The sequence below is a fragment of the Pseudopodoces humilis genome, chromosome 20 (genome assembly GCF_049639895.1).
Source record: "Pseudopodoces humilis isolate 2021_Gansu_Grassland_sample_001 chromosome 20, ASM4963989v1, whole genome shotgun sequence".
In the NCBI taxonomy this organism is placed as follows: Eukaryota; Metazoa; Chordata; class Aves; order Passeriformes; family Paridae; genus Pseudopodoces; species Pseudopodoces humilis.
The window spans coordinates 7,006,593-7,031,093 of NC_142219.1; the positions used below are offsets into that span (position 1 = coordinate 7,006,593).

Sequence of the window (24,501 nt, forward strand, 5' to 3'; positions counted from 1 at the left end):
TCGGTCCCCCCACGGGTCCCCGGAACCGGCCCCGGTACCGGCCGTGTCACCGACCCCCGGTACCGACCGCCGGCTCGGCCCCTCCCGCCCCCTGAGAAGCGTTTTTGTTGTCCCGTTTCCCAGGCGCTTTTCCCATCACCCCTTGCGCCATGGCGGCGGCATCCCCCGTCCCGGCCCAACATGGCGCACGCGTGAGGGAGGGGGTGATGTATGAGCTGCTGTTTATGTGTTTAAGGGCCGCAGGTGCTCTCGGGGACGAGGAGCGGCAGCGCTGAGGAGCAGCGCTGAAAAAACCAACCAAGTGATTCCTCTGCCGTCATTCTCCCCGCAGCGGCCCGTCCGTGAGGCTACGGCCCCGCCCCGGGAGGTGTGCGGGGTGGCGGAGGGGCTGGCGGGACCATGGCGGAGGAAGGTGAGCGCTGCGACCCCGACCGTGACACGGCTCCTGTGGCGGAGGCTGGCGATGGGGCTGAGCCGGACAGCCAGGCCGGGGAAGACCTCGCGGATAGCCCCGACGTATACAGATACATTAAGGGAGACTTGTTCACCTCCGAGATCTATAAAGTAGAGATACAGAACCTGCCCAAATACATTGGGTTTAACGATGTGAAAAAGTTCCTTGCCAAGTACGGGCTCAATCCTCACAAGATAAAACTTTTCGGAAAGCAGACGTTCGCCTTCGTGACGTTCAAGAGCGAGGAGGAGCGGGACAAGGCCATGCGGGTGCTGCACGGCGCGCTCTGGAAGAGCCGCCACCTCAGCGTGCGGCTGGCCAAGCCCAAAGCCGACCCCATCGCCAAGAAGAGGAAGCAAGAGGAGGATTCGGAGCAGGGAGAGGCGAAGCGTCCGGCTCCCTGCGGAGAGGAGCCTCTGAGCAAGCGGATCGCGGATGTGGTGACCCCGCTGTGGAACGTGCCCTACGAGGAGCAGCTGGCCCAGAAGAAGCAGGAGTGCGAACAAGTGCTGCAGAAGTTAACAAAGTAATTCCTGTTTGTAACGTAATGTGTACAAGACTTGGCCTTGTGATGAGATATAGCTAAATTGACATCAATTGATACCTCTAAACTGAAGTGAGTTAGAGGTAGGTCAAAACTCGATCCCCTGTCAAAGTAATTACAAGATGATCTGTGATGCTACAGCCTAAAAGCTGTTCCATCTGACAAAACCTGCTATTGATGTTCTTGGTCACCTTCAAAAGATTGATTAATGAAGGGAACTTGGTTTTAAAGTCTCTTGTTCCATAAGCAGAAGGATCTATGTGCCTGTAAAAAAAATGGCATTGTCACATGGTGTAAGAGAGAATCAATTTGTAGAGATGGCAATTTACTACTACGATTTTCTCTTTTAAAATCCCCTCATAATATGCCTGGTCTTTGGAGATCAAAGTATTACTTCTGTCTCTTGCCTTGGATAAAACTGGTGTTAATTATCATGTGTGGGTACGTTCATAAATCCAGTACATAACCATTATAACTACATTTAACCCTTACTTTTTCAGGTTACAGCTCTTATGAAGTTGGAGAGGATTTGCTTGTTAAAAAAATTCTGGAAGAAACACTCTTCCATGTGACAATCTGATTCTTTTTTTGTGTCCTATAGGAAAAAGAAGCCTTGTGCAACTCTTGAACTCAATTTTTCTAAATGCGTGCTTTACACTTTTTGTTTCTGATTTGGGCAGGGAAATAGGAAATAACAACAGAACTTTATTACCCTGGTTGTTCCTGCAGAAGCAGAAGTTTAATAAATTATGTTGCCCAGTGGAGGGAGTGAAAGCATCACCCTTACAGGTAATGTAATCTCAGGTAAAGTGTGGAACAGAGTTAATGAGCTGAGGGTTATGTTCATTATTTGGTCTTGAGAGGCAGTGGACAAACTGAGTATTCAACTTCATCTTATAATAAATGATGAATTTTAGATGTTGTTGCCTTTAATGTAAATACTGTGTGGAAATATTAACAAGAAGCAGAAAAATGGATAACCGGATTATTATAACTTTAAAATTAATATGCTGTCCTTGTAAGCCTGTGTTGTAAGCTAATACATTCCTCAACAGAGGAAATATTTTGCTTTTTAAATAACAAGATTTACTAATACCTTTTCATTATTACTCTTAGTTCACACACATCAAAATCCACGAGTATCTTCCATATGAGCTAAATGTCCTGGGTTCATTTTCAGATGATTTTAACCACATGGGATTTGTTTCAGGAGAAACGTGGCATGTACAAATAAATGCTGTGTAAATATCTTACATAACTTTATTTTAAATCTAGACTGAATATCGCAACAAATGTGAGTTCTTGATTGGGATTGGTGTAAATCAAGAAGACAAAACTGTGGGTTGTCGTCTTGGCAAATATAAGGGTGGTACATGTGCTGTAGTGGAGCCATTTGATACTATTCACATTCCTGCTATTGCCAAAAAAGTAGTAAAAGCTTTCCAAGACTACATAAGGTGAGCATAAGTAAAATGAGTTATGCATAAAGATTTTGATATCTTAATCAAAAATATTTATACATTTAATTAGTGTTTGTTCCGAGTTTTAAGATCTAAGATATACCAGTCTCAAATTCTAGTGATTCTGTTTCCACATTGTGCCTGGATCATGGGGACTTTTTCCCTTGCTTCTGCTCAGCTGCTCAGAGGTGGGGACAGGTACCAGCTGAACACAGCTTTATTGCAAGCAATGGGATGTGTAAGTATGCAGTAAAAAGTGTCTGTTGCTCAGGAGCTTTTCCACTAATTGTAAAGAAAAACACTTCTGAAAGGCATAATTAATTAACCAAGGTCCACTGCTTCCTTGGATGAGAAGAATCATCCTACAGAAAGGAATAAACCAAAAGTTGCACATTTAAGCAAGAGTACTTCTTTAGAAAATGCATTCTTTAAAAAGCAGTTAAATCCACAAAAATGGAAACCTCAGAAGGATCATGAAGATGGAAGATTTGAACTTGATATGAAGCAGAGAAGCTGATGAAAGCATTATAAAAAGTTATGTCAGTCTCTGAATGAAGTGAGAACCTGCCTCTTGCCTCTGTAATTCTGCATGTGTTAAAATGGGTAAGAGGATTTTGAGAAGGAGGAACAGATCATTTTGCTATAGGAGATACTAAATCCATCAGTCTTTCTTAGCTGGAAGTCATTCTTTTTTTGACAAATCCATGTACCCTTTTTTTGTAGTCAGCATTTTTTCCATCGCTTCGCACAGTGACCTTCTTTTGATTCAATGCACTGTTTAATGTTACACAAAAAAAAGAATTCTTTGTATAAGTAACTGATCTTTTGCAAACTGCAGGTCAACTCCTTACTCTGTGTACAGCCCCGAAACCTATGAAGGGCACTGGAAACAGCTCACGGTCCGCACCAGCCGCAACGGCCACATCATGGCAATTGCTTATTTCAATCCTCAGGTATTTCACTTGATATGTAATGAGCAGCCCAGACTCACAGCTGTAGAACTACTTAAATTTGAGTTATGAATTGTGCATACAAAAGAGAAATAGAGTAATTATTTGGTGTGGTTTACCTTGCTTCATTGCTCTAATTCTACTTAGGCTAATCTAATACATGGATATGAACAAGTAATATTCTTATGTAAATCATACACTAAATCATATCTTGAAGTCACTAAAACAGTTATTCTCCCTTTTTTCACATGAAAACTTTAGAAATTGAATAAAGAAGAACTAGCTGACCTGAAAATCTCTCTGGCAAAATACTTCACAGAAGGGATGGGAAAGAGTAGTGGTGTTACTTCCCTGTACTTTGTGGAGGAAGGACAGAGGTGAGGGAGTTGCCTTCGCTTTGGCATTTTGGTGGTGGCTGAATTTTTGGTGTTTGCAAATTTCATAGCATTGTTTTGTCTACTTCATAGAAGTAGCAGCAGTTGTTACTAATTTGTTGAAGTTACCTTTTCCACAAGAGACTCCTGAAATTTCCCATTCTCTGGAGTTCATTCATGTAACAAGAGTTTCAGTGGGTGAACCCACTGACCACAGCTGGCTGTCAAGCTATAGAAGTGTTTACTGCAGTAGATGAATGTTCGTTATTATCAAGCAATTTCTGCCTTTCTTCCCTATTTATGTGAATTTTTCAATCTCCCCATCCTCCATAGAGCACAAGGCTCACACCATCTTCATCTAGAGATGGTGGAGGTCCTTCCACCCTGAGACATTAACGGCCAAGGAGAGCCTCCATGAGCACATGATAAATTACTGCTTAGGATGTAGCACTACAGTTTTTAGGATGATTACAGGACGATGATTTAATTTGGTGAAGATTGTAACAAACATGTTTGTCTTCTTTTTTTGGTTTTGTCTCCCTCTTCCTCCCCTGCCAACAGGAAATCTCCCAATCTAGAGGACTTGCCTTTGGAGCATGTGGCTGGTGATAAGTACATATATGAAGAACTCCTTGGCCTAAAATTTAGAATTTCTCCTCATGCATTTTTTCAAGTAAGGGTGATGTGAAGCTTCTCATTTAACTGGATCTGCATGAATGCTCTTGTTCCACAGCTTGACTAATGCTGTGAAACAAGATGTTCATACCTAGAAATTTAACCTTTTATATATTTGGTGTGATTAAACAGCAGTAAATATTATGTTTGGCTGTAAAAGCACTGTAAGCTTGATGGGAGCACATGGAAGACAACTTTTTCTGTTTACTAGTTCGTTATAATTTTCCTCCTGTTTAACGGCAGCCTTTTGAAACACTGAACATGCAAAAATACAGTACAGGAGTCTTGTATTACTAATTTTTGTTTGCTTTTCCGAAACTTGTTTCTGCCCTTCCAAAACTTTAAAATGTGTTTTTAATGTATAATGATTTGTTTTTTAGAAATAAGAAAACATGCTTTACTAAGACTCATTAAAACATATTTACTGTTTATGAAGTAGATCTATTGGAAACTTAATTTCCCAGGTGAACACACAAGCTGCAGAAGTGTTGTACACTGCCATTGGGGAGTGGGCACAACTGAGCCAAGAGAGCACCGTGCTGGACATCTGTTGTGGGACAGGAACCATTGGGATTTCTTTAGCAAAGGTTGGCAATTTCTCTTCCTGGATAGAAGCTACTTTTTACCTATTTTTAACTGTGGCTACAAGGGAAGAAAATAGTTAATGTATGTGAAATGCAAGAGATTATACCTTAATTTTTAAAATTAATTTGTAATTGAATTGCCTGCAGCTCCTTTACCACATCATTATAAAATCTCACCCTTGTGTTGAGCAGCCTAGGTAGGAGTCAAAGTCCCTGTTAATTGCTGATGCTATGAAAAATGGTTAAATTCACACATACAGACCACAGAGGGATCTTTTTCCTTTGATTCTACAGCGAGTGAAGAAGGTAATTGGAATTGAGCTCTGCCAAGAAGCTGTTCAGGATGCCAAAGCAAATGCCCAGATTAATGGTGAGTTAAGGTGAAATGCTGAGACCTGTTTGGTAAGGAGTAGTTGCACAACCAGTTGTTCTTTACCTTATCTAAGCAGCCTGGAATTACATGTTGTTGATAGTGATCTTGTCCTGTTTAAACACTTAATTGCTCTTGAAAACAAATACCTTGTTAGCCTATGAGATCAATTTTCCAGTTGAACTTTTTTTTTTAAAATTGAAAAGTAAAATATTTATTTCACTGTAAAAATGAGATGAAACCACAGATATCCTCTTAAAAAAACCACATTAACATAGCTGGTTTTTTGCTGGGCTTTTGCTTTAGTCCAGATACTGGAAGATGCTGAAATTACTGTTGTTTAAATGATCTGAAGTTAATGGTGATTGTGTAAATTACACTGATTCCAGGGTAGACTAAACAATTTAGAGTTTCTGAGGCATCAAAACTTAATATCCAAGGTGAAGAACTGAAAGCTGCTTTGACTAGACAAGCACTCTTGTAGCATCTTTTTTTTCTCTTACAGAGCTGAATAATATTGAATTTTATTGTGGGAAGGCAGAAGATATTGTTCCTTCCCTAATGAACATTTTAGCTCCTCAGAACCTGATCACCATTGTAGATCCACCACGAGCAGGGCTGCGTAAGTTTACCAGTTAGGGTTTAAGTTGGTTCTCTTAATGGGTGCTTGGTGGGGAGCCAAAGAAAACACCATTGGGATAAATTAAGTGCAGGCTTCAGGTATCGCTTGGAGCAACATTGCAGCAGTTTTGTTCATGCTGAGTATAACCTGGTATTTTTCTGTGAGGCTCTTGCTGCACACAGAACCAGTGAACAGCTGTTGTGGTTTTGATCATATAGATTCCAAGGTAATTCTTGCCCTTCGAAGAGCTGAACACCTGAAGAAGCTCATCTATGTCTCCTGCAATCCCAGAGCTGCAATGGGTAACTTCGTGGAGTGAGTGTTTCTTGCATTGTTTACTTACTAAATGTGGTAGGAAGAAAACTGTTTTTTGAGGAGGGGGAGCACTGCTGGATTTTTATTTGCAAGCTATGTTCCTGGAGGCTTACCTTTCACCAGAAACACCTGGGAGCTGCAGCAGCTGGCTTGGAATGGTATTGCCCAATACACAAGTCATAATGGAAATATTAGGGGTGGTGAATAAACCTATCATGGCATTGAAGCTTGGGGAAGAAAAAAGAGAAGAGCAGCAGTGATGAGCAGTTTACTAAAATATTAATACATTTCTTCCTGCCCTTCTTTCCCTTCCCCATCAAGCCTGTGCCGAGCCCCTTCCAACAGGGTGAAAGGAGCCTCTTTCCGGCCCGTGAGAGCCATGGCTGTGGATCTGTTCCCTCAGACCAGGCACTGTGAGCTACTGATCTTCTTTGAGAGGGTGGAACATGCTGACGGCTCTGCAGCTGCAGCACCTGCTGCCAGTGAGATCACAGCAGCACCCCGTGGCACTGAGGGTGAGGATGGCACCAGCCCAGCTGCCAGGGAGGGGAGCCAGGCAGCTGCTGGCCATGGGGACTGCAGTCCAAGAGAGGGCTCACCTTAACTCTTGAGAGACTTGGCAGAAACTACTTTTGCTTTTTAACTGCGTCAGTAACATCACTTCTGTAACATGCAGGTAATAAATCTCTGTACAACAGAGTAATTGCAAGGCTTCGACTTATTTCATCATCCTAATTTGAATTAAATTTCATTACCATAGATTCCCAGAAGGGTTTGTGTTGGAAGGAACCTTAATGATCATCTCATAACCAGCCCTCTGCCATGAACAGGGACACTTTCCACTCGACCACCTTGCTCAGAGCCCCATCGAGCCTGGTCTTGAACACTGTCAGGGACAGGATGTTATGTACTATTAGGCCAAACCCTGCTTTTCTTTTCCTGCCTAGATACATACACATACACCCAATTCCCAGAGCAAGTCATCTTACTGCAGAGACCTGGACCTACCTGTCAGTACTTCATCATGCTCTTACCCCATCAAAACTGCACCATGTTTTTTCAGTAAACAAGTAAAGATTAACCCTCCCATAAATCATATCTGCTAAATCTTCATTAGGAAGTAACAAACTCAGTCTAGTAAAAATGCTACACATTCCACAGTTGAAGCCAGTCTTAGACTGTATCACTGTATCAGCATCACTGACAAGACAATAAAGGCTCTAAGTTTCTTATACCATACTACTAAAGCTGAGGTGACTTTGCTCGAGGCATGCCCTCACCAGTGGAAACTGACAGCCACAACTGAACTGTACCCACACCAGCACCTTATGCTGCACTGCCAGTGTGTCTCCTGGGGGTGAAGACAAGCCTGGCTTGAGAGCTCCACAGGTGCCCTCCAGTCAGGACTCACTGCAGTCAGAGGCTCAACAGCTGCAATTAATGGACTGTGCTCCACACTACCGAACAGACAGCAACAGTGTTAGGAGTGATCATCTTAAATCTCATCCTGCTTCTAATACACATTTAATATGGCCAAACAGCAACAAAAAGATTCTACAGCCCATGGCTGTGCTGATAGCACACCTTTCCAGTGTTTGGTACCTCCACCCAACAGGTACCAAAACCAGCACTGGCTTGTACCACTTTTAACCTTGCCAGGGTTTTAAGTAAAAATACAAATCCTAAATCAAAGAAAGGTAACTTAATTTCACTCCAAGTGTTTAACCATGTAAACATTCAATTCCTCACCTAAAAGTGATGCAATATTTCCATAACGAACGAGGCTGCACTGATCTAATTTCTCTTTAGAAATACCTAGAGGACTTGAAGAATAAGAGTTCCTTTTTCTAGATATGCTTAAGCTATCATAATACTGATCACACTGGCACATTTTATAATATCAAACTTTATTGCTCGAAACTAATTGTCTGAAAAATACACATGTAGTACTCAAAGACTGAACACAGAGGATTACATGATTGTGCAGAAAAAAAGCAAGCAGAGGCTCAGTGAAAATGAGGCTTTATAGTTGTACCAATTTAGCACTGGCACCAAGCAACTGCACCCAACACAACTCAAACAGCAACCATTGTTACCTGCTGGGGCAATAAGGATGAACTTTGTTTTGTTTTCCCATGTTCTCAGATACACATTGAAATACTGTCATTGATAATTTTATTTGGTTAATAACAGCATGGCTTCTTGCATTTCACATTTCTTCCCACAGAAAGTTAGGAGGCTATCACTTCCTGAATCTCACTCCAGAACTAAAGTACAGTTTAGTGAATTAATAAGATAGTTACGATGCTTTTAAATACTTGGATGTTACAAATATATTTGTATAAAGCCTAACAGCATCACAGGAGAATGGAAGTTTACATACAACAGTTAAGTTTATGCATAATAGTCTTTCCAAAGTTCTGAGTACCCAACTAATTCATCAGTTTTGTCTAATAAATATGTTAAAAAAAGCTGATGACTGATGTTTCAGTAGGTAGCATCTGACTAGTCACTGGAAGTCACAGTAAGTTTTCCGTCAGTACCATGAAGATTTGAATGCACACGAATTTAATCCTTAATATACCACACTTTTGTCGAGAAGCACATAATATGCAAAGCAAAAACTGTCTAATCCCCAAAGGATGGAACAGTTCTTAAAAATACACTCCATCCCTATAAAAAATACCCATCTTCCCCTGGATATAGAAGGGATAAATAACAAGTATCAGTGACAAAAGCAGCAGTTTTATGCATTCATACAATCAGATCTAAACCTTTACAGCCGATTACCTAGAAAACACACAAGAGTTACAAGACAAGTTTAGGATACATCTTGAATCACACTGTAAGTGTTCATGCAGAAGCTGAAGTTAATGCAATGATCTATCCTCTATCACAGCAGCTCGTGCTTATGTGCAAATGCAAGACTGTTACACTCCAAACAATAGTAAACATTGAAACACAAGAATACTTCACAATGACATAAACAGCAGTTACGTTGTTTGTTCCAGCAGTTATTGCGCTATTTTCTGGACATCTCTCCAGTTAAAGGCTGCAGCAAGGTCTAATACCATCTTTTTATGTTTGTTTTGTTTAGAATGCATAATATACGTTCTAGGCTTTGGTTCACAATGAAATCTCTGGATGTTTTAATTAAGGGCAATGGTCACCTTGTGATTCTGATAGTGGCAGACTGAGGTAATACAGCAATCCTCTTAAAATTAATGAAAACAAATTGGTAAGTGAGGCATCTATGGATATTCTGCAGGTGACCTGCAAATGCATTGACATTCTGATTTCAGAAAAATAAAAAAGATCTACAAGGGTGATTTGTCTTTTACAGTGCCATCCAAGTACAGATTTTTCTGCTGAAAACACAAGCTGAAATAAAACCTATCTAAGGGTAATACATTTAGGCATAGAAGATAAAAGCCCTGTCTTTATGAAAACAGAAAAATCCCAATAAAAACAACAAAAAGAGACAAACAGCAATCGCTGCTTGTCACTACTGCACCAGTATTATACACCCTTCAAAAGATGGAGATTTATTAAAGCTATACAAAAAAAAGCAGAGGCAGTGTTTTTTTTGTAGGTTTTTTTTTTTTTTGACAGGCCACTTCTTTAAATAATAGTTTATATATTGTCTTCCAACTACCCGTATCCTGTTGTAACAGGATTACAACTCATGGAACTAAAAAGCTAAATATAATAATAAAAAATGGGTGGATTCATATTTGCAGAGACCTCCAAGCATATAATTTAAACACAGAAACAGGTAAGACTCCATGACTCCTCCTGTTTAACCTCAAACATTATATGCAACACATTAGAGAACATTAGTTTGAAATATAAATTAAAATCCACATATTTCTGAAGTAATGTGTGATGTTAAAAGGAGGTCTTACAATACTGATGCCAACATTTTTAAAATCCAGTAGGCACTAAATTCAATATACTGCAGCACTCCCTATGTAACATGGTAAATTAAAAAAACAAAACCACACCAAAATCAGAATAAAACCAAGCAAAAAAACAACAACAACAAAAAAAAACAACCTAAGAAACAAAACAAACCCTCAAGCCCCCAGATCCCTGTCAATGTAAGTACCAGGAGTTGCAGCAGGTACAGAGAACTGACCTTTCATTCCCTGCAGGAGCAGGAGGAGTGCTAAAATGGAGCAGTGCAGCTCCTGGATAAGTCACTGCAGCTCTGCCACCAGCTTGGCTTTCACTCTCTTCTTTAAGACCAAACCAAAACGTGGTTGTGAGAGAACAGTTCCTTTGCAGTCCCCCAGCAAACCCCACGTGAAGAACAAAACCCACAAAGCAGCGCTTTCACACAGCCACACTATTTTTTCTGTGCTTGGCTTAATAAAGCCTCAGATGACACAGTGAGTACTGCCTGTTTGCCAGGATTGTATTTTAGAGTAGTTGCATATTTGTGATTTTCTTATTCATGAGTATAACTGGTTATGGTTTCATTCTACTTATTACTCTATGTCATAGTCCAAATCTACATTCTAATTTTCATTGAAGAAGTTACACACTTTCTTTAAAAACTAGAAATGTAATTTAAAAAAGTAAAAACAAAAACTTCTTTAAAAAAACTCAATTGCTGCAGTCAGACTTAAGGGTTGTGTTGACTTTTTTTTTTTTGAAGTCTTTGCTTTTATGGTGAAAATTATTTAAGACTTAACTGATAAAGTCAGATGCAATCTGACACCAAACAAATGAGAAATTGTTTTATTGCTGGGAAAAGGGAGTGGAAAGTCATTGGCAAAATATTTTCAGACTATCAACCATCATCAGCTGCATTTTGGCTCGAAGCTTTGAAAACAGCCTTTCAAATTACAGTTTTTATTTTAATTATATAAGTGGGGCTATATTTTCCCTGTTCAACTGATCTGTAAACTAACACAGGCTCCTTTAATTTTAAATAAACCCCAGTAATTTTTAATCTTCAACCTGTTACTCCTAACACTACCAGGTATTCTTGTTCTTTTCAAGTAATAACAAAATCTGCTTCCTCTAATCTCAAATAACTAAGCCTGGCAGGAGACAAGAAACAAAACAGAAAGAAACAGCGTTACTGGCCTAATCCTATGGCATTAGAAACATTGCTCATCACTTTCCTGTATTTGTCACCAAAGTGTCTTATCAGTGCATATTATTATGTGCTGAAATGCAACAAAACTTTTCACAAAAATAGTTTTAGGCATGTTCATACAAGAAGACGTACATATATTTCTTTTATATATACATATATATGAATGTGTATATATATAATATCAGCTTCAACCTGTACACAGATATTCTGAATTTCATACTTAAAATACATCCATTTCAAACAACATGGATGGCTTTCCAGGAGAAAGTGCTTGATTGGTTTCATCCTGTGTGAACATGCCTGTCCTCTGCGCATTTGCCCCAGTAGAGATCTTTATGATCGATTCTTTAAACGTACATATCTCAGAGGTATTAAACAAGGAAAAAAAACCCAATGAAAAAGAAACTAGGAAAAAGGAATATTGCCCTGATGATGCAAAAAGAACAATGCATAACTGAAGCAGCTTGGATTTTAAAAGTTATCTTGCATTCTGCAGCAAACAATTTTTAAATAATTGTTGAAAATCTAGTTCCTCCATTTGTGTTATTGCTCCCCACTTGCACGTTTTCTCATTAAACATCAACAGTACAGAGAGGTTCACTACCAGGTTGAGCTGATTCCACTATTGTCATCTTGGGTTTCTTTCGGGTTTCCTCCTAAAAAATACAAAACCCCCACCACACAGTCATAAAGAGAACAGAATCATAAAACTTAAAATGCTGAACCATTTTAGCCAAACCTGTGTCAGTTGTTGCAAGAGGCTAACTAGAGATAATGTTAAAAATAAATATACAGAAGTAGGTGCAATCAAAGTTATAAGCCAGTTTAAAAGACAGGACAACAATCTGCCCCAGAAGTAGACCCCTCAATCAAATTTTGAAGAGCTCTCTTCATTTAAAATACTATGTAAAACAAGCAAAAACCCTCTGATCATTGGTACAAGTGACCAAGGACATTCATGCTGTTTGTAAATCTGTGAAAATATATACTCACTCTTTCCTGTGCCAGTTTTTTCATTTCTTCCTGTAACTTGTTCAGGATGTGCAGATTTGGCTTGTTCTTTTTGGCATACTGCTGAAGTTCTATCACACTTCTATCAGAGGTTTCCTAATCAACAGAATCATAAACAACAACTGATGAACTCTTTTTATTAAAAAAAATAATGTACATGGAGCAAAGTTTAGCATGTTACATTTCTGTAGTTTAGTCTGTAGTTAGTTTACTTCCTTAAGCAGGAACACCTACTTTCATGAGTTAGTTAAATAGGTTCTTTAATTTTGACCTGGGAGATGCAAGATTAATGCAATTATTACTGTCTGTGAAATCCAGGAATCTTAAAGTTTTGTTGTAACTTAATTTACAAATCCAAAAAAATCCAGAAGCAGAACTCCAGTCACAGGGTAGGTTATACTCAAACAAAAGCCTGCTCACCTGTTTAACCAGCTTGCTATTCTCTCTGCCATACATTCGCAGGAGAGAGCCCCAGTTTTTCACATGTGGATGCAGTAGCTGAAGGATTTTCTGAGAAGCCAATTGCTTCCCCACTCTTTTATTTTTGCCTGTAAAAATAACCATGGAAGCGTGTCAATAACAGCACGTTATGTAATGATAGCCACAGATATTCACTTGAGTTAGTCAAAACTGAGATATCAGAGAAAAGCAGGACAAGGCCACAACAGGTTCAGTGGCTGAACAAGCACCCTCAGAATGGACAACAAAGGAGAACAGGAAGAAAGGAGGAGGATATTCAGAGATCACACCAATTACTGTACTTACACCAGCCTCTCACTGTGTGCTTGCCACAAGTCATGACATACTCGCTCTTCTGATTTTTCCCAGGAATCACTTCAAACTTTATGGATGTATCACCCATTCCATGGTTTCTTAAGCACAAACACAATCAAGATCAATGTGATCTAACTATCATACTAAGATCATACTAAGTAAAACTACAAACAAGTCAAGTGCTTACAGTTATCATCTTGGACAGTCATTGCAATGACATTAGATATGTTAATAATAAATGTCAATACATTAATTAACGAAGAGATTTTTTTAGATCGGTAACTTGAGTCAAGCGAAAAAGCAACCCTGTACGACAGAAAACAAAATACATTTGTCCACCAGCTACATCCTGATCTCCAAAGAGGCACAAACAGCATATATGAATTAAAGAGGACTCAGCATTAACCAAGTCAGCCCCCACCACGTCTCCGGCAGGCCCAGGCAGCTCAGACAGGGTCACTGACAAACACCAGTAACAAACAAACAGCAGGTCCTGAGCCAACACCTCACAGGGGTCCTCATGCTGCAGCCTTACCTTTTAAGGCACTCATGGAGAATCTGATATGGAGACAAGAGTCCAGCTTTACTGGTGAGTTCATATACCCGTGAGTCCTCAATACTGATATGGTTAAAATACTGCAAAGGAAGTGAAAAGGGTTATTGTGCTTTAGGCAAATAAAACCCTAATATTGTCCTTAACTCTAATTTCTTCTTTGCTACATTTAATTAATTCTGTTGCTCTGTGCTTAGTACTTTAAAAAGTGTTTTTAAATCCATAATGGGTTGAAAGCAACATCATTAGAACATTCACACCTAACCAAATGTGCAAAATTTTAACTCCCAGTCTTACATTATTCAACATGTACATAAAAATGACTATCTTATAAATTCTTTATCATCACTTCTCCCTCAGGACAAGGTTATTTTAACTAATTATGAAATTATTTACCAAAATGCTGTGGTTTAATAAAAGTCAACAGAACTGCTATTGGTTACTGTTGAATAAATAAAAAACTAAAATACATTTGGTATTTTATTTTAAAAGAATGGAAAAAGTTGTCAGCATTTCCTTAATTACCATTTCAGTAGTGCAGGGCATCCAATACAGCTCTAAGTTAAAGCAAGGGTACAAACAATTTCTCCTGTATATTACTTCATTCTAGAAAACATTCTTTTCAGGCTGATCACTGGTTTTTCCTTTACTCCTTACTGATGGTATCACTGATTAATGAACTATTTAATTCTCCCAGAACCTGAGAATATAGCAAAACTCTCCTCTTAAAGAATTATTTCTTTTTGTTTTCTCAAATGTCACTGCCTAAACTATGGGATTACATTATGTGGCAATAAAAACAATCTCAGAAGCCTGAGCACTTTTACTTTTTACTTGATGTCCTAAGATGATCACACAAAACCAAACAGCACCTAGCTCTGAACATTTCCTGGCATCAAACAGAGGATTCTGGAAGGCAGGGCAGTGCAGGCAGTCTGGTGCCTTGGAATAATCTCAGGTGTTCAGTAAGTGACCTGTTGGTCAATAAAGAACTAGTTCTCTGCATCAGAGCAAATTTTCTGATCTATTCTGACAGAAAAAGAAGTATTTTCTTTGCCTTAAAGATCTAAATGGAGGATTTTACACTTCCATTTGACTGAGGAAACAATCTTGCTAATCTTCAGTAACATTTCTGATATTAAACATGCAATGTTTTAAAAACAAACTCAAATGATGCCAGCCAGGGAGCATGAGCTCAATACCTCAAGTTCTTGACTGTCTTTGGGCTTCTCCTCAGAGGTCTGTTTAACAAAGTCAGGAATAAGGATTTCCAGTGTAGCTCGAGCTGCAAAAAGTGATTAAACATCTTGATTAGGTTTATTTTAACTGAAAACATCACCTCTAGAAATTGTTAGGCATCTTCTTCTGGTAAGAAATTTATTCTCTTACACTTTTCAAGTTCAGCTTGATAATTAAAGCCTCATAACTAATTAAAATAAGGAGAAATTACTTTTCACAAGTGTCTACAAAAGGAAGAACATTCCAGTCTCATTTTAGAAGTAACATAGAGCTTTTAAGACCTAAAATTAAAGAGTTATTATCACCCCCTATTCTTCTGTACTTAAATCACTGTGGCCCTCAGAACCCCAGAATGGTACAAAAAGCAAACAGAAACAATTCAGCAGTTGGTACTGAGAAAGAAAAAAATACATTACCAGCTTTATTCTTGGCAAGTTTTTTGCTGCTGGCAGTTCCTGCCCCATAAGTTACTCCATCAATAATCACTGAGGCTCCAAAAGGTTCACTTGGATTCTCTGGAAATGGAGGAGGAAAGAAAAGAAAGCTTTCTGGAACTCCCAACATACATGAAATATCGCCACTATCAAGATCTGTTTTCTTCATTTCAGCTTTGAGAGGGAAGAAAATGGTTCCTTTTTCTTGAAATCTGAAAAATTGTTAACTAACAGCTTTCCACTAACACACTTACCACCATATACTTCATTCTTCCAAATAAAGAACTTAAGAGATTTTAAGAAACCACTGGTACTCTGCCAGAACTCAAATATTAATTCCAAATTTTTTTCCATCATGGTGTGAATACAAGAGCTACACATTCTGATATTGAAATTTCAGTTGTATTATGTAGTGCATATATCGGAATAGCCTAATTCTGAATATTTATAAGGTAACCTCAAAGAAAAACCCAAACAAACAGGAAAAGCAAGAATTAATGGAGCACACATCATACCACTTAGGAAAAAAAAACCCCAATATTAACCTGATTCCAGTTATGTTTTTCATATATGCAACATTTTTGGATTCTTGGTTAACATCAAGACCAGGATAGAATTGTTTAAGGAAACAGACTTACCACATTCAAAGAAATTGTAAACAGGTCGAACCTTTAGGACTCGTTGCATATATTCATGCAAGATGCAAACTTCAGACTTCCCATTGGGATTAATGACAAACTCTGCAAAAAAGATACGAAGAAGGGAAGAAGCTCATTAGTTCCAGTATTTGAAACAATTTATTTTACAAACAAATCCATACTGAGTAACACTCAGCAGTAACAAGAGATGAAGGTAGTCATTACTTACCAGGACTGAAAGCTTAAATAAAAATTTTTGTTTAGAAATTTGTCTTTCCAATAGGAAGTGTATTTTGACAGTATTTTTCCTTTCCTATGTAATATACGATGGGTTAAAGAACACAGAATATTGGATCAGGAATTAAGGGGACTTTTTACAGGATTTTTTTTTTATTTTCAGTCAAGCTTACAGCTGCAATTAGTCTTCAACACAGCCTATGTGAACTCCAGCTCGATCAGCTAACCTTTCTTTATAGGTGCATCCTGCACAGACAGGGTGATGAGTTTCTGGTTGGCCGGCAGGATGGGCCGCTCGGACTCTGCCTGCTTGCGCTTCATCTCCCGGTTGAATTGGCGTCGCTCAGCCCAGGTCCGGAATTTTTTTACAGTCACTTGTTCGAAGTCAAAACGCTTTTCAAGATAGCGTCTAAAATCTTCCAGATCTGAGAAACACAATCAAATTACTCTCTCTGCTTCACCACTGAACAAGCATTAGGTTCTCTACTTCCACTGTTTTAAATGCACCATAATTAGTTTCTTAGACTGGAAGGCAAAGGTTAAGATAGTAGTTTTGGACTAACAGAAGTAATTTTAAGTTTTCCTATTACAGGATCAAATGCAAAATGCTTGTGCAAACCAGAAAACAAAATAAAATGAAACCCCATTTCATTCTGTCACTGGATGATTTTACTAATCCCTAACCAGCATTAATACCCTACACAATTTTCAACAAAACACCAGTAATTGCTCTGCTTCATCATCAAACCACCTTCCCTTTACCTGTAGCGAGGTACAAAGTGAGGTTGTGCTTTAGCCTCAGTTCCCTGAAGCCAAACCCAGCTGTTGCTGCCTATTTATTATGCTGTGTACCATGAAACACCATACAGTGGTGTTCCATGAACTCCATGGGTATCTGCAGCCTTTGTGCAGAATTTAATATATTAAATTCACACACAGAGTACTAAAAGATTGCCACCTTGTAGTACAGCTGCTTCTCCTTTATAGGATAGTCTGCAAATACAATCAGCAAAAATAAAGAGTAGCATCCACAGATGTAAACAAACAAAAGCAAGCTGCTGGTATTATTTCCTTCCACAAGGAATTCCAAATGCAAGTCACACTTATACTTGATCACTTAGTATCTTTTCCAGTAATACAGAACAGATCCTATTTAAAGAGAGACAGACAGGTGAACTTCATGTAGAAAAATAAGTGCTTACTTTATTTTGCTGCTAAATACCAATGATTTGGGTTTGTATGGTTTTTTTTACATCTCTTGGCATTGTTTTTGGACTGGACATGACACATGTAATGACGAGTTTTATGTCTGAGCACAACAAAGACAAATGGCAGCCTATGATCCATACCAATATTCTGAGCAGCAGAAATTTACATGGATGGGATTCTTGGGTATGCAGATGTGATAAGTAACAACATGAGCTTCCTCTCCAAGTTCCTCTCCATTGGGTGATGATTTTGGCATGTTGTCTTTAGACAACTTTTTGTGTAGAGGCTATCAGATTTGCATAAATAAAATAATGAAGCATCACATCCCTCTGTATGAGTGCAATTATATTTGCATGACTTAGACTCATGCAAATACAAAAACATAGTTTAATTACATCATTTATCTTAAGAGACCATCTTGAAAATAGATATAACTCTGCCAATACAGAAAGTGCATAGAAAAGCCTACTTGAAGAAATCACATGAACATACTTGACAACAGCAAATGTACACACTGACATAACTGATTCTTATATTGAGATAAAGTCTACAGGACTAAACTACAAAAATGTTCACTTTTTTGTGTAAAAGCTTTTCATGCCAACTTTCAGAGCTTCTGGAAAGATTCTAATTCAGTAGCCAAGTCTGGAATAAAACTTCCCAAATGCCATTAACCCAACTTAAGTCAAGGAAAGACTCCACTTCCCATACATACCTACAGATTCATCTTTACATACTTCAACTTTGGCCTTAACTTGTCCCAAAGCTCCTTGTGCTGCATCTCCCCCAGAGGGGTCTTTGTCATCTAAAGGCCCAGAATCAGCAGCAGTGGAATCTGGTTCTTCTGTCTGGCAGTCCAGTTCTGATGATTTATCTAGATGCTTAACAGGTGATACTTCCCCATTTGGGGTTATGTCATTGTTTTGTTCCCTTTCCTCATTTTCCTTCATTTTTTTGTAATGAAAGCAGGGAATGCTACTAAGGGGAGGATCATGTTTCTGCAAATATAAAACAATACAGAAGTTTTCAGTATCTTAAGGTCACCAAAAGCAAAACTCAAACCCAAAAGATGCAAGCAAGATGGAAGCTATTTGTAATTCAGTCTAGGCTCAAGCTCCTCGTCGGTCAGCAAAGTCATTCTACTCAAGAGCTGAGCAGGGCCACTCCTGGGGGATCTTCACACTGCATGGCACTGACACAAACCTGTTGGTTTAGATCCAGACTATGATCTGTTCAGCAATATGCAAATACTGCACACTTTCATAAATTCCACTGAGCTTTCCTGAGGCATAAGCCCATGGCATTAAATCAAATTTCTGCAGACTCCTTGGGTTCAAGAATGTCACATCCTTATTTCTGCAAATGTGGACTATAAGCCACAGCTCGGACTAATTTATAGCTACGAATAAATGATCCCTAGATATATTTAATGGTACGATAAAACCCCAACTTTGCAGCCATACTAGAAAAGCGAAGGCACCAAACAGGATCATCTCATCCACTTTAACTGCCCAAACGGAAAAGCAAAGCACCTAAGAAAAATCATATGAGATTTTCAGAAACAAAACAATTTATTTTTCAAGAATCTAATTTAAACACAGGAAACAAGCCTGCCAAAGCAGAAAAATATTCAACTGCTTGCAGGAACATATCTGATTTTTTAATCTTAGTAAGTATTTAAGTAATTGACAGCTCTCACCCTTATGCTTCCTGTTCCCAAAAAATAAGGTCTAGACCAGGTAACAACTCTAGATTCTCTGTGCAGATATACAGGAATGCCCGAGTTATGGAATGTCATGATCCATCCATCTGGCAAAGGTTCTGTAGGAGGGCGGCCACGACCTTTAAAGCAAATAATGGCTTTAAACAGGGGTAGACTCCTTAGAAGAATACAAATAAAATCCAGGTTTTTATTTATTGCTTTTTCTGTCCCAAAGAATAAAATGGCACTGAAACAAGATTAACAATGTTTTGTAGAGAGATGTTGTGTTAGTAACAAGGTGTAAGCCTCTAACTCAAGACTAAATCCTGCAAAATTACAGACTCTGTGACATTCTCAACTAAAGGCAATAGTAGCAATAGTTTTTATATAGACTGATTTTGTTTCAGCATTGAATACTCTTTTCTTTAGTCTTTTTATACTTATCACAAGCACCACTGCAAAAGATTCACCAGAAAGGTTATACTTGCTTCAGAAACAACTTCATTTTCTGTTAAAAATTTTTCACTTGACACTCAGGAAAAAAACTGCATCAAAACACCATGAGACCCAAACAGCCAGCAAAGAGCTCATCTCTAAGCCAAAGTCTCATGCCTCTCTAAATCACAAATCAGACTATTCATCTTTGCTGGAAGCTTCCTGGCAATCCTCTGTTACTAAACAATTTTGAAACAAAAAGTTACTTGGTTTTCTATTTCAGAATACAGTGAAGCTGTAAAATGCTCCTCTAGCACGTGTTTAAATTTTAATTCTAATTCAGAATATTTTCCATTACATCTTTCTGGATGGGTTTGTGTTCTCAGCTCTTCTTTATTAGTAGTTTCTAACACAATGAAGTTGGATAAATATAAGCAACTGACTTTTCTAAATATTATTTTTAACCTAGATTGCATTCATAAAGACCTCACATGGGGCAATTTTAACAGAGAGTTATGTAACTGAAGCAGGAAAAAGACCAGAATGCCCAGAGACAAAAACCCCAGATCACCTTTGTTCACCTCCTCACCACTGAGGTAACATTCTTCATTATTTTACACAAATCCACACACTAAAATATATTCTTATTACATACAACAGATCAAAAGCAAAAGTTAACTTCACAGCTTAAGAATGTGAAAAATCATGTTCCACAGTAAGAAGCTTTCCAACAATAAAATTCTCCAACACATGAATGATTTCACACTAATTGCTGTCCTACACTTTGCTTGTCTCTAGAACAAGAGTATATCAACATCAGCCATACACAGGACCTACAGTTATTAAATGCACATTAACTTACTCTTCAGTACAGTTTTAATTTTGGTCATCATTGGCTGCACGCTTGTCTCTCCATCAGACTGGTGATCACTTTCACCACCGTATTTCTCATTATCTAGTCTCCTTGTTTTGGGTGCTCGAAGACCCTCTTCCAGCAAAGCATCCACATCATTATCAAAGTCATCCTGAAAGAGATTTCAGACACTATCCTTCTGGGCCTACCAACCTCCCCTTTCCCTTGCAAAGGGAAAGCAGACATTTTTATATGCACTTCCATACAGAGAGAAACTAGAAATTTCCAATGATTCCAGTAAAAAGACTGTAAAATAAGAAAATAAGTTTGTGAGAACTAGAATCTACGTGATAAAATGAACTGCAATTGTGTGAGAAGACTTTTAAATGCTCTTTTTACAGAAAACCATAGAAGCTGCAACACAACTCAGAAGCTTGACTAAAATAGTTTACAAAGGTTCTCAGCCAAAGCTCTGTCTCTGAAAATTCTGCAGTTTTGACTCATGTACTGCACACTTCTAGAAGAGATTATTTCTTTGCATATTTTTTCTAGCCACTTGGAAACCTCTTACCCAGCAAAGACCTGTGGATTTACTTACCTCATATGAGAAATTCAAGGTTTCTTCATCCACTTTATCTCTTTGAACGATTGCTTTAGATGTGAACCCTCCTCCTTCTTCATCTATTTCCATCAAATTGTCGGTAAAGTCTTCTAGCTCATCCAGAACTGCAAATTCCACTCTCTTTTCCTGATCAATATCATTTTCATCATCCTTCTTGTCATCACTTTCACCCCCTATCCCTACAGCTTTACCATTACTACCACCAAAAGGACAAACATGCAAATCCCCATTGACATTATTAATACCAAACTCTGTATCTGCCTTATAATCCTGCTCAACTCCAGTGTACAGAACTTTCCTATCTTTGCTTTTGCAGCTCTCTGTAAAGCTAACACTAATCTTCACATCCTTCAGTAACTTAAGATCTGGGGTGAACTTTCGAACTGATGGTGCGTGACGAGCAGTTCTCGGGCTTTGGTCACTACTGTTGGGGTCTATGAGAAGACGACTTTTGTAGCAGGCAGATCCCTTTGTGAGCAGCTGTGTTCTGCAGAGACTGTGCGTGTCCCCAGCAGGGGTATCTGACTGTCCATCACCACCAGAGCCAACGTCCATTACCTCTGCGTCACTGGACGTTTGCAGGGGAGGTGGTGGAGGCTGTTCGTTGGGCGGCAGAGGTGGGCGACAAGTGTGATTCTCCACATTCATTTCTCTTGCAGGTTCTTTAGGGAGGGGTGGAACATTTTCATAGTTCTCCATTTTTAAAACTACTGTTTTAAGAAAAAACAATGCTTTAATAAATGTTTATCTCTATATTCCTAACATGCATAAGTCCATCAGGATTGGTTTATCATGTTCTATTCAATATGCAACACTGATGATTCAGTTAAGCTGACTACATTGTTCTTTTCATTAATGTAGACAGCTTTCAGAATCACTGTCTCAATTATTGGAAATCACAATGCATTCAGCTTAAATAGCTGAAGACTAAGAGTGCATCTTCACTGGACAAGCTGGTCTCCTTTTCTTCTTTCAACCTACAAGAAGAAACAAAATAAAAAAAAAAAAATGTCACAGAAAAAAATGGAAATAGTATCCTAGGCAGAAAGAAAACATGTCACTCCTTCCAGCATAAATTTCAAGTAGAAGAGTGACAGTGAGAAAAGCAGGGTACCCAGATACCACCTTGAATGAGGCTGAAACTAGAGTGGTTTTATTGCTTGAGCTGTATACCAGCACAAGAATTTCCTAACACAGTTGCCTTTCTGATTAGATGACTATCTGCCTGGTTAACAGGCAGGGCATTAAGCATGACAGACTAAAAGCTACATTTTGGGGAAATTCTCCCATAATCTGAAACAACCTGGAATTCAAGCCATACTTACCCACACAGCAAAAAGGATAACTAGTTACAGTTTAAGACAATCTGCAAAACCAACTATGGCTTTTCAAAATTTAAGTTATCAGCTACTTCTGAAATCTCACAACTTACTAAAATATCACAGAAAATTACTCTCTAGATAACCAGACATTACACATTTGATCTTGTATTTTACATTGTTATGGAACTATTTATTCATTATATCTGAGGAAATCAGGTCCAGATACATAGCATTAAAGCTCAATTTTGGGAGGTATTTAGAAGCCAGTGTTTTAGAACATTGAACCTGGAAAAAGTATCCCATTCCCATAGGAAATTTTACAGGGGATGGGGAGTGGTTCTTTCTACCATGTCTATGATGATGGCTTCTTCAATTTTACTTTTGCCATCTGTGAAGGACCATAAGCACCTGGGGAAAAGAAGGATCATTTCTTACCTGCTTATTTTGGTTTCTCCAAGTCCCTCCATGCCACCCCAAACTAGGCTTAAATCTTCCTAAGAGCTAGAAATGAAGCACTGTCACTCTGCCCCAGGCAGCCAGCTGGCTGAATCTCCTCTGTTCAAAGTATTCCCAGCTGGCCAAGAAAATCTTCCGAAGTATTTTGGAAAGACAAACTCTGATATCTTTCATGTTGCTGTACAACATTGAAGGCAACAGGGCAGAAGGTCTGGGTTGTCAAGAGGACTTAGAGAAACCAAGGGTAATTCTCTCATGTACCTCTATGCCAGCCCAGGCGGAACAAACCAACAGCAATATCCAAACACTATCTAGGGCAAGGCACAAAGCTGGGAATCAGAAGTTATAATGGGATCAATTAAAATTCAGCAACATACAGAAGTTACCTACCTGGAAGCTGGAAGAAAGTGTAACATAGAGCAAACTCTAATATGGCAACAAAGCGAGTTTTGCTGGAGCAGCAGAGGAATTCATATTTTGTACTGGCTTTTTAATGTGTGTGAGGTTTTTTAAACCTACTCAAAACTATGACACATCCAACATGCTGAGTTTGACATGCATTATAAAATTACAAAGGAAAAAACTGGTAAGAACTCTAAAATAATCCCATCTTCTCTGATACCAACACATTAATTGTCAGATTGAAAAATGGCTCATTCACCAGTAAGACAAGCAATTCTATATATTTAAAACCATTCCACCCTACAATACCATACAATGACCTCAGCATTGAACAATTCCTTCATCTTTCAACAGGTTCTGAGCCATATAATTTAGAGAACACCCATAGAAATATATTTGTCTAATAAGTTTCCTCATCTTCAGTTTGAAAACACAAAAAAAAGCAAATTAATTATTAAATTATTCACAGTAAATCATTAGTGTCTTAATTCTGATCAGAAGAATCAAAAGTCACAGCATAAATTCAGTAACTCCAGGAAACTAAATGCCTAAGTCATCTAATTTTTCCATCTTAAAAAGTCTTCTAAAGACTCTTAAAAAGAGCAAGCAGAAGTACTTCACACAGAAGTGCAATGTTGAAATCAGTATTCTAGAATTTGAAAGAGCAAAACCTTCCCTTGTGTTTGGGGAGCTCCGTGGTCCAACAAGAAAGACTTACTTTTGACAAGGCTAAAGCATGATCCTGAATGCCACTTCCAGATCCCTGATACATGTCCTGCTCCTATACTAAAGTGTTTTAACACCACCAGTGTCAAAACATAAGAACTTAACCTTTACCTGCCCAGCTTTGGTAGTTCACCGATACAACACCTCTGCTCTTTGCAGGCAAGATGTTTTGTTATTCTATTCAAGCACTAGTAACAATTATATTCTCGTTGTCTTCCCTTTCTTGCTGGCTGTGAAACCATGAATGGCTGAACAATGAACAGCAAATCACTGCCAGGGATTGTCTGCTCCTCACTACACACACTGGGTCAGGGAAAGTACTAGACTAAGATGGATTCAAATGAGCTTTTTCCATTTCTAGCCATGAACCTTCCACATCCCTAGGGTAAGATAACAGTCTTGTAGTGATGCCAAAAAGATTCTTGCTATTTAT

The 24,501-nt window shown here is 38.6% G+C and overlaps 2 protein-coding genes across 3 annotated transcripts in view; one reads left to right on the forward strand and one right to left on the reverse strand.

Moving 5' to 3' along the window:
- TRMT2A (tRNA methyltransferase 2A) lies at positions 1 to 7,051 on the forward strand. The gene is made up of 12 exons (XM_088065222.1): positions 1 to 59; positions 332 to 980; positions 1,679 to 1,787; positions 2,274 to 2,455; positions 3,297 to 3,411; positions 3,670 to 3,785; positions 4,344 to 4,455; positions 4,922 to 5,044; positions 5,336 to 5,411; positions 5,917 to 6,033; positions 6,252 to 6,348; positions 6,670 to 7,051. The coding sequence occupies exons 2-12, from the start codon at positions 400 to 402 to the stop codon at positions 6,950 to 6,952; spliced, it is 1,911 nt and encodes a 636-aa protein (XP_087921348.1). The 5' UTR covers positions 1 to 59; positions 332 to 399; the 3' UTR covers positions 6,953 to 7,051.
- The window catches only part of DGCR8 (DGCR8 microprocessor complex subunit), a 23,943-nt gene continuing 3,535 nt past the window's right edge, over positions 4,094 to 24,501 (reverse strand). The window contains exons 2-15 of one of the 2 annotated variants that reach the window (XM_088065221.1): positions 21,139 to 22,139; positions 20,550 to 20,712; positions 19,250 to 19,392; positions 18,266 to 18,548; positions 16,569 to 16,766; positions 16,105 to 16,206; positions 15,449 to 15,547; positions 14,996 to 15,078; positions 13,776 to 13,876; positions 13,232 to 13,338; positions 12,887 to 13,014; positions 12,449 to 12,562; positions 12,060 to 12,111; positions 4,094 to 4,158 (exon numbers count right to left, since the gene is read on the reverse strand). In XM_088065221.1, the coding sequence (XP_087921347.1) occupies positions 4,094 to 4,158; positions 12,060 to 12,111; positions 12,449 to 12,562; positions 12,887 to 13,014; positions 13,232 to 13,338; positions 13,776 to 13,876; positions 14,996 to 15,078; positions 15,449 to 15,547; positions 16,105 to 16,206; positions 16,569 to 16,766; positions 18,266 to 18,548; positions 19,250 to 19,392; positions 20,550 to 20,712; positions 21,139 to 21,861 (2,361 nt within the window). In that variant the 5' untranslated portion in view covers positions 21,862 to 22,139. Of the gene's footprint in view, positions 4,159 to 11,592; positions 12,112 to 12,448; positions 12,563 to 12,886; positions 13,015 to 13,231; positions 13,339 to 13,775; positions 13,877 to 14,995; positions 15,079 to 15,448; positions 15,548 to 16,104; positions 16,207 to 16,568; positions 16,767 to 18,265; positions 18,549 to 19,249; positions 19,393 to 20,549; positions 20,713 to 21,138; positions 22,140 to 24,501 lie in introns of those variants that run through there. The other variant, XM_005524361.3, reaches the window with a different exon arrangement.

Excerpts from the sequence above, each read along its gene's own strand:
- TRMT2A (XM_088065222.1), top strand. The coding sequence starts at position 400 with ATGGCGGAGGAAGGTGAGCGCTGCGACCCCGACCGTGACACGGCTCCT. Across the intron at positions 5,045-5,335 it reads TTGGGATTTCTTTAGCAAAG|CGAGTGAAGAAGGTAATTGG; the intron begins GTTGGCAATTTC and ends TTGATTCTACAG. Across the intron at positions 5,412-5,916 it reads AGCAAATGCCCAGATTAATG|AGCTGAATAATATTGAATTT; the intron begins GTGAGTTAAGGT and ends TTTCTCTTACAG.